At 34.9% G+C, this 10,653-nt stretch overlaps 1 protein-coding gene across 1 annotated transcript; it reads right to left on the bottom strand.

Moving 5' to 3' along the window:
- Positions 1 to 7,043: 7,043 nt before the first annotated feature.
- Positions 7,044 to 8,239, bottom strand: LOC127252396 (oleosin-B6-like). The gene is made up of 4 exons (XM_051276551.1): positions 7,974 to 8,239; positions 7,841 to 7,901; positions 7,205 to 7,512; positions 7,044 to 7,134 (listed from the first exon to the last, which is right to left on the bottom strand). Exons 1-4 carry the CDS (start codon positions 8,237 to 8,239, stop codon positions 7,044 to 7,046), a joined length of 726 nt encoding a protein of 241 aa, XP_051132508.1.
- Between the last annotated feature and the right edge of the window lie 2,414 nt (positions 8,240 to 10,653).

Here is a 10,653-nt window from a genome sequence, read left to right as displayed (position 1 = left end):
CATATTGAAAGAAGTGGATTCAACTCTGGCAGTGGGTTGTTTTCGTGCTATATTCTCTCCCTGTATGTTATTTGTTGTCACAGCATCTGTTGATTTTGTATTAACTAAACAATTATCAATATAAACATCCCACATGCTATATTTTAGGGAAAAAGACTATATTGTAAAGTTTATGTGTTTATATGCAATTTGAAAAGTACTTTTGTTTGTGGGTTTGGGGCTTTGGGTTTGGATTTTTGAATAGTAGAAAGTTGAATTTGAATAGTTGTTTGATATGATATAAATAGATATTGATGTGATGTTTTGAATGTAGAATAAATTTATAGTATAATATAAAAAAAAAGGTAATTGTTTGATTTGATATTTTTGGTGAAAAAAAAGAATTTGAATAGTAAAAACTTACGGTAAAACTCACAAAAGAACACAAACTTATGGTTAAACTCAATAACTTAAGGTAAAACTTAGAATGTCCTGGTGATGTCTTGTGTCTTCATTCTTGATTTTGTTGAAGTGTTGAGTAAGTTTATTTCATGATTCTCCAAGAGAATGATTAGTTGTTTGCACTTTATTCATTTCTTGCCTACATGGTTTGCCATTGCATCAACATGGTCCATTGATACCGACAAATCCTGGCAATGTCGGGAGGATCGACCATTATGGTTGGAAAGAAAAACATTCTCTTGTTTGCTATTTTCTATATTAAATAAAGATTCATATTTTACTATATATATTATCTATGTTTTTAGTTATGTGGAATTCGCAATTGTTATAGTTGTCTTGTCTAGTAAAGGGTACAATGGAAATTCATGGAATATACAGTCAATCACTGAGTGCTTTCTAACTTGTGCATTCTATTCATTCAAATATCAGATATTTAATTTTTATGATATTTACTGTCATTGCATGCATGCATGCTTGTCTTGTTGAAATGAGTTTTCACAGTAAATTTTATAGTATTACATTACAATATAATACTATAATAAAATGTATCTTATCTTCTACATTATGTTAAATAGAAAATTTAGATATTGCTTGACAATTGAATAGTTTGAAAGATCTAAACAATAGAAAAGGTATTACCTGTTGGGAACAAGGAGGAAGAAATCCTATTGAAGCATACAACAAAGAAAGGCAGCACTGATGAAAAAAGATATGACAATTGAACTTGAACTTAGTGGACAAAAGAAAAGGTTGGTTGTTCAAAAAATACATCTTGTTCCGGCGGGAAAGATAATTGGCAACTAAATTTAGGGAAGAAAAGAAAAGGTCAAATATGAAAAATCTGTAGAAGTTAGTGCATCTCCAATGCAATGGCAATTTTGACGTTGCAACCCCATTTGTGCCGTTGACGGTCTCCAATCGGGCGCCAATTGTAACACCATCTTTGGTAACTGCATATTTAGAGATGACCTTAATATTTATGAAATAAACATAGGTGAAATTGGGAAATCCGATAGAAAACTATGATCAATATTTAAAGTCTCTAAGTTATCATGAATTGAGAATTTCTTTATTGAAAAGAAACTAGAACTAACAAGAGTGATGACATAGGTGAAATTAGGAAATGCAATATAGAAAACTATGACCAACATCTAAAGTCTCTAAGTTATCATGAATTGAGAATTTCTTTGTTGAAAAGAAACTAGAACCAACAAGAGAGATGATCAATCTTGACTTTTGATGGGCTAGGAAAAGAAAGGTCCCTTACAGATAAATATATATATTTTACTTACAATAAATATAAATAATTAAATAAAATATAATTTTTTAAATCTTTTTAGATGCATAATCATTAATATTTTCTCAATTAGTCAAAATTAAGTACACTTTCTTTGTAAAATACGGAGAAAGTGTAACTAATTTTGGTAGACGGAATGACTAATATAGTATCAATATAAATTTTGTATAACATTTTTTGAATGCTTAATATTGTTAAATCATTTAATCGTTCCTGAAATATATACAATTTTAACGATTCTAAAAAGTTTTTAATAATTTTCATTTAAATTTTTTTTTTTCAGCCAATGCTATAGTTACAGGTACGGTTAATAATATGTCTAATAAACTTATTTGCAAAATTTTTAATTCTAAAATAGTTTTTTATAGGTCAATACCATTTAACAATTTTAATATATGTGAATTAAATAAAAAAATTAAATATTTTTAATTGTATTAATCAAAATAAGTGTTGTATCTCTGTAACTTAAAAATAATTAACTTTAAAAAATTCAAAAAAAGTAAATAAATTTCAAGCTCATTTTATAGCATGTAGATTCCATGTGTGGCGAGGTAGATTCTTCTATTTATTTTTTCATACACTCACAAATTTATTATTGCAATTTTCATAAAAGAAAATGCTACCAAGATAATTCGTAATATTCCTAAATCAACAAACAATTTAATATCAAAATGCACATTCTTGCCACAATACAATAAAAGTTCGTGCCCTTTTTCTTGGATTTTTTCTCAAATCATCTTTTTTCATGTTAAACTTTTTCATTTTAATCTATATCGTTAGTTTTTTTTCTTCTAAAAAGTATACTCCCTTTATCCCAATACAATAGTTTTGTTTACTATTTTTTTTTTTGTCTCAAAACAATAGTCTCATTTCCATAACTATTCATATCACCATAAAATTTACCATACTTTTTCATTATGATTATACAAATACCTATTTTTTACACTAATATACTCACAAGGGCAAAAAATCTTTTACTCGTATTTTTTTACCAACTATCAATATAATATCACTATTCCTTAAATTCCGTGTCTAACACAAATACGACTATAATTTTGGGACGAAGGAATTACATTTTTTTAGCCATATACGGACAATATCCATATCAATAGTAATTTATTTTGCAACACTTGTACTATTAGAAAATCCTTAACTTCTATAATTTTCAAATTATAATTAAGTTATTTCTCATTGTTTTATAGCAGTATCAATGCATACAATTCATGTTGTAATTTTTTATAATATTAATGACAAATAAAATATAAACTAATAAAAAATCATAAGATTCAAGTAAACTAATCAAATTTTCACTTTCGCTCTTTAATTTACCATTATCACGAGAATTAATTAAATCTAATAGAATTAATCTAATTTGAGGAGTTTGAAACTTAATAGTTTTAATTCGATTTTTCAATAGATATTTGACAAAGATTTTAAAGTTAAATCCGAAACATTATCAAGTAAATTTTTCATTTTTTTTTACAATTTGAATATAATGTATATATACGTTGTACAATCCAAAAAAAAAAAAAAATGAAATCACTTTTGTATAAAAATATGCCATATTACAAATAGTAATGTTAAGATTATGACAAACACATGACATAATGCTTTAGGATTTATATTAAACAATCTTTCTTGAATCATTTGATGTTTACATTTCATATTAGAACTATTATCGTAACATTGCCATATTATATTATCAATATTAAGATAAAAAAAATTTCAAGTGCATTTTTCAATTCATTGAAAAGCCGTAAACAACTTGAATAATCTATTTTTAAAAATTGTAAAAAGTATTCTTATATCTTAATATTATTATTTGACATGTTTATACATCGCACGATTAATATCATTTGTTCATGATGAGTAATATCCGGAGTACAATTAAGAATTATAAAAAAAACTTTCTGATTCTTTAATAATTTTATAATGGAATAGCTAATAATACTATTAGCTAATAAAAAAATCAATTCACTTTGAATATTGTGACCAAGATAATGATAATGAATTTCATTATTTTGAATACATCATACATAGAATTCCAAAATCATTTCAATTATTCTTAAAAAATTTATATTATTATATTTATAAAAAAATTTATTTGATCATTGAAAAACTAAATTATGTTTAGAAAGATATTTTAAAACCAATATTATTCTTATTAATATTCGCCTTGAACGTTCATTTTCTTTTGTAATTTTTAGTTAAATATCGATCTATTGTTTGATTTTTATTTAATTTATTTTAAATTCATTCCAAATATTTATATGTTTTATATGTTTAATATTATTTTTATGTTATTTAAGTCTTCTCGCTAAATGTTTCTAATAGTTGGAGATTTCCAAATGATTTTTCATCAAGCTGAAACGAATTTTCTATGTGAAAATAATGGTACAAGTTTTTATTATGTTTTACTTGTTTTCAACAAGGAAATGTGTTTGATCCTCTGGGGTTTGAGTTTTGAATTATGATTTAAATAGTAAAAATTTTGAATTTGAATAGTTGTATGATGTGATATAAATAGGTGTTAATGTGATATTTTGAATGTAAAATTGATTTTTAGTATATATATGAAAAATAGGTGTTTAATTTGATGTTTTTTGGGAAAAAAATTGGAATGAATAGTGTATTTAAAATTCAATCCCCCAACCAAACACACCCTAAGACTAAAAAAAAAAAAAAAAACTATTAAATAGTCTATTATGTTTAAATGAAAATGGTGATTCAAATTATGCAAATGACAAAGATAAAAAAAAAATAAACTACTTCACATGTGTTTTTAGATTGTGTAGATATATCAATAGTTGAAAATGTCAATTACAATATATTGTTGTTTTTAAAAGAGACTTTGTGGTTGAAAGGACGGCTGACATAAATTCGTTTATTAAATGTTGTTGTACATTTCGACAGTCCATTGGGTATACAACTTTGCAAGAATCTTTTTTTTTTTTTTTTTTAACAATCGAACCAAATATATAAATGTTATGTTTCAAGTTATACATGATTTGTTGTTAAAAGTTTCGTAAAGTTGGAAAAAATTCACTCGGAATATAATCAGACTGATGTGGGTACTAAATATCTACCTATTCATAAATTTGAATCGTCTTTTCTACAATTTCGATACCTTTAATTATTATTTTCAAATTACGTTTCAAATATGTACTAAAATTTATTATGATTTATTTTTTAAATATTTCTTATTATTAATTTTTTTAAATCCAAAATTAATAATATTTAGAATTGAGAATTTTTATACTCCCCCGTCCCATATAAAGAGTAACGTTTGTTTTTTGCACGTAAATTTACCAAACTTGAGCATTATATGCTGCCTAGGAGAATAGAAGTTATCTCAAAGGTGGATCTTATCAAATTAATTTTGTAGAGACCTACCATGCAAGGCAGACTTATGAAATGGGCCATTAAATTGGCTCTTTTCACTTTGCAACATTCTCCGCTAAAGGCGGTCAAAGGTCAACCAAATAGCATATTTTCTGGCGGAATTTTCAGGAGACAATCAAGAAGAGATCGAGTGCATATCTTATGTAAGTACCTGAACCTGGTCAATGTTCTTCGATGTATCTACTTCGGGAAATAGGTCAGGTGCAGGGGTTCTGTTATAAGGACCAGATGGCCAAAAGATCAAGTTACAGCTTCAATTAGAAGCTATGACCCACAATTCTGCAGAATATGAGGCTCTAATCCTGGGATTGGAAGCCTTAATAGCCAGGAATGTTCAGTCGGTAGTCATAAGGGGAGATTCTCAATTGGTAATCAATCAGGTGACCAAACAATATGTTTGCAATTATCCTCATCTACGCAGATACAGAGATGTTGTATATCGATTGTTATCAAAAATCTCAGAGGTGATGATTGAATTCATCCCTAGAAAAGAGAATCAACATGCAGATGAGTTAGCTCAAAAGCATGGAAAGGAATCCCGAAAGAGATGTGTGCAGAGATCGAGTCGGGAACAGAAGATAGGACCGATTGGAGGACAAAAATTGTCATGTATATGCAAAATCCGGGAGCAAATGTGCTGATAGGGGTACGTTTGAAGGCCTTACAATTCCAATTGATAGAAGGGGTCTCGTATAAAAGGACGTTCGAAGGATTACTTTTAAGATGTTTAGGGCCTAAACAAGCCTTGGAAGTTATTACAGAAATACATGGCGGGATCTGCGGAGCACATCGAGCAGGCTTGAATATGAGATATGCTATTCACCGTTTGGGTTTCTTCTGGCCAAAGATCTTTGAAGATTGTATACAATTTGCAAGAGGCTGCCAAGAATGTCAAAAGCATGGACAGTTGAATCATTTGCCAGTTATTGAATTGCAAGCTATGGTAAAACCGTGGCCTTTCAAGTCTTGGGCCATGGAAATCATTGGCAAAATACACCCTCATTCATCCAAGCATCATTGTTTCAAATTGGTTGCAACAGACTATTTCATCAAATGAGTAGATGCGGTTGCTTTAAAAAAACGTGGATCAAAATGAGGTAATTGATTTTGTGTTGAATCAGATCATCTATAGGTATGGCATTATGCATTCTTTAACCACTGATCAAGGTTTAGTTCACTGGGGAAAAGTTTATAAGTTTCTTGGCAGAATTTGGTATTCGGATAAATCATTCTTCGCCTTATTATCCCCAAGCTAATGGACAGACAGAGGCAGCCAATAAGATTATTATTGGAATCATAAAGAAAATGGTTGAGGGGAATCCAAGAAAGTGTCATATGCTATTACCTCAGGCCTTATGGGCACACAGAAATAGCAGAAGCTCGGCGACGTGGTTTTCACCATATCAACTTACTTTTGGACAGGATGCTGTATTGCCAGCAGAAATTCAAGTATCATCGGGACGTACAAGTTTTACTACTGGAGATTTCATTGAGGAATATCATCAAGTTATGTTGCAGCAATTGGAAAATCTGGACGTTAACTGACTCCATGCAATCGATCAGATTGTAAGGCAGAATGGGATCACGGCAAAATATTACGGAAAGAAAGTCTTTTATAGGTCTTTCCAATAGGGAGATTTTGTTCGGAAGACCATCTTACCTACGTACAAGAAGATTGATCAATTAGGAAAATGGTCTCCAAACTGGAAAGGACCATTTATTATTCATAAGGAAATCGGAAATTGTGCTTTTATTATAATAAATCAAGAAGGTAAAAGGGTACATGATTGTATTAATGCTAGATATATGAAGAGGTATTTTCCTACGTTTTCAGATAAGAAGAATGCATAACAAATGATTTATTCAGAACCCAAAGATAAAGGGTTCAAACCCAAGATAGGGTTCATTCTTTATCAGATATTGATATATGCGGGGGACCTCCAATGTCTGAGTCAGAATCATCATCCCAGTGGGTGGAAATTAACTCTGGGGCCCTGAATTTAAAGTATGAAGTATTGAGTACTTGACAGAGTTGGTAAGTTCATGAAAGAAAGGTTTGAAGACCTTACCAGGTTAACAGAGGTTTCCGACTCGGAAGAAGAAATTTCTTCTACATCGTGTGGGGGACCTCCCGGACGGACGGCAGCAGGCGGTTCTGCTGCTTGCCTTGCCGCCTCCGGTGGTGGAGGGGCTGCAATCGGGGCGGCTGCAGCAGGGACGGCTGCAATCAGGACGGCTGCAGCCGGGGCGGACGGCTCTTCACCTAAGTGAAAAGATTTAATAATTTCTACTGGCAGTATGGCCATCGGTTGAGCAGTTGCTTCGCTATCTGTTGAAGCCGCTGCCGCCTCCGGTTCGGTTGGTGGTGGTGTCTGCAATAAATATGTCAGATATATATTCTAAGTGTGGAGTGTAAAGTTGTTAAGTATGGGGGGTTTAGAAAATTTACTGGATCTCTTGGGGGTGCTGGCAGAGATTGCCTCCTGGTCGGGACTCCTTCTCGACCACTCATCGGCAGAGAAGGAAGGGATCGCCTCCTAGTCGGGTCCTCCTCCCGACAGATCATCGGCAATGCAAGTGTTAGTGTTTGGACTTGGACGAGAGGAACTTGCGATGGAATAACATAAGTCAATATATGAATAGTTATGAATATGAGAAAAATGGTAATATGAGTCAGTCACTTGGGACTGATCAGCTGACAGGTTTGGTTCGTCGGCCGGGGCAGGGGTCGGCTGGTCGGTTGGTGCTGCCGATGTCGGACCTGATATGAAGAAAAAATATAAGTTAGAAAGTTAAGGAAATATCAAGGTGATTAAAGACTTTTGGAGCATACCTAAACGCGACCGGATCCTTGTTGGCATCCAAGCCATCAAGTAGTCCTCGGCGGCTTGTTGGTCTATTTTGGAAGTTGGGACTACTTGGATCTGGCAAGTTTTTCTCTTCCTCTTTGGGATGCTTGATCTGGCACCCAGGGCGACCGTCTTTTTTCGGGCGCTTATAGGTCGGGCCGCCCCCAACATCAAGATAGGTTGGGGTAGGAGAACACCCAGCAACCGATCCTTTTCCGGGGCAAGCAGAGCCCGTGTGACCGACCACCATTCGCGGAAGTTCTCGACGGTTTTGGGGGGAGGAATGGAAAGGAATATAAGAGTTGGAAGTTATGTAAGTGGCGTGTTGGGTAAGGTAAGAAGGAATGAGTTCGGGAATGACCCGCCCGTCCGAGCTTTGAGGAATTAAGTGGGGACGGGCGATGGGGCCAGGTAAACCTTGGCGGCAGCCGAATTGACGTGCCAAAAATTGGGGCTGATAACTAAAAGTATAAAATATTTTTGGCCTTTTTTATCAATTTTTTTACTAACAAATAAAGATCTGGGTTTAAGAGCAGAATCCCAGGAGAAAGAGTAGGTCGGATGAGGAAGAGGGTCAGATTCGGCCATGGATGAAGACACAGGAAAAGACCAGAAGAGACCGACCGCATAACAAGCATACTTCCTATATACATAAAAACGGGAGTTGCTGCGGTCTTCGGCTAGGATGGCAAAGATGTTGGGGTCGGAAGACTGGAGCTGGCCATGACCTAGGCAAAGTCGGTTAAGAGCTAATCCCAAAGAATGGTCGGATGTTGGACTGATGGGCGGACGACCAAGTTTGAATGCGTCGGGAAAGTAAAGACGGAACCAAAATTTCAGGAACCAAAAAGGGCCCGACGCGGCGGTATCTAATTTTTTACTATCACTATCTACAAGGCAGGTGCTAACCCTAGAAAGACCTTAAAAAAGGTTGGCAAGGAAAAGAGTGCCAAGAGAAAAGAAACGACCTGAAGCTAAATGGATAACCAGATCAAGATGAGAAGAAAGGACGCATTTGGAGGGGGAGACTATGACATACTTACAAAGCTAGAAGAGGAGGAAGGCGACATACTCGCAGTTGGTCAGTGGGGTCCCTGCTGCCCCTTGCTAGTCGGTTGCGAATTTCGTCCAGCCCCACTATTTTACCCCAGCCAGGGACCAACCCAGGTGGTCCGCTATTGGCTCTTGCCCGTCTAGGACGCCCATCACTGGGTCTTCACCCACGATGGGTAGATGGGCAATCATGGCCACATCCATGAGGGTCGGGCCAATGGGGCCTGTTGGCAGAAAGAAGGCCCCCATCTCTGAGTGCCAGAAGGCCGACATAGCCAGGAGCACCTTTTAGTGCAGATGAAATGGAAGAGTGGAAAGGAGTATGGCCTGGTCAATGTGCTGCCGCTTCCACTGCTCCTGAAAGCGCTCTGCTACTCTGTTGTACCAGGTGCGGTAGGGGTCCTTGGGATCGGTCAGGTGTGTCTTTATGCTATCGTTGATACAAACAACATTGTAGTTGGGATTGTTGATGGCGAGGGGGTTCCCTGCTTCAAGTATCTCCCTCATTCGACTGGAATCCTCAAGAGTCGTGCAGTATGGGCGGACGGTTGGAGTCAGCACTTTCGATGCAACATAAGATACTGCTGGGTCGGTTCCATCAAAAGGAAGTGCGGGTACGTATTGGTCGTGTGGGCGATTTTGGTTTATTATTAGGAATTTTTCGCCATGGATTTGGAGTTACAGAAAGGAGATGATAGCAACGATAAAGAAGGTGAGAAGTTTTTCTGAGAATGATTCGCGATAATAGATGCATGAAATGTACAAAGTTAATGGAAGGATTTTTAAGGGGAATAAGGGGTAATGATTTCAGAATGGGGTATTTAAAACCCCATTGATGTGACTGGAAAAAGAGTCAGGCCGGCACTATTGCGTAGACTGCAGACTCCCAAACGTCTCGTCATGCGGCGATCAATGAGTGACGTTTGGAAGTTAGGTGGCGGCAGGCAAGTTGTTGAGTATAAAATTTATAATTAGAGTAATGACCCAAAATAGGAGGGAGAGTGGGTCCGTCATTGGGCCCATCAAGTGGCCAAGGGTTTCTCTGGGCGGAAGGTTCGGAGGCAAGGCGGTCGGTTGGTCAGCCGCCCGTCTTAAGAAGGCAGGATAGGGGTGGAAGTTAGTCGACGGAAGTGGTCGGCTGAGCAGTTGAATTCGATAACTGACAGGAACGACTGATGGGACGGTTAAGACACATGTCAGTTGAGGATTAATGCGTGGGGCGGTTGAGAACAGTTGCAGTAACCGACTAGGTGACGTTTTAAAACGTTTCCTTAGGGATTATTTAATGATTTAGGGGAATTCAAAAAAAAAGAATCTTCAATCAGAAAAAAAAAAAAAAAAAATCAATTGCGAATTTCCTATTGGGGTCATCATTTATTTTCATGCATTTACTATTTTGTTCTGCATAAAAAATTATTTATTCAAGTTGGATAATATTTTTGGACTTTGTTTTGTATTATTGAAAAAATTATTTAACAAATATCAATATTTCTTAAATATTGTTCCAAACAACACAAGAGTATATATGAAAATTATGAAAAAGAATAAGATTTATATGCATTGGTGAAGCAACAAAAATATATGCAAAATGCGGCATTGGATTTGGGGCGA

Source organism: Andrographis paniculata, unplaced genomic scaffold, assembly GCF_009805555.1.
Source record: "Andrographis paniculata isolate CXL003 unplaced genomic scaffold, ASM980555v1 Contig46END, whole genome shotgun sequence".
NCBI lineage: Eukaryota > Viridiplantae > Streptophyta > Magnoliopsida > Lamiales > Acanthaceae > Andrographis > Andrographis paniculata.
Note: the sequence above shows the minus strand (reverse complement) of the source record. Positions and strands in the feature narration are given on the sequence as shown.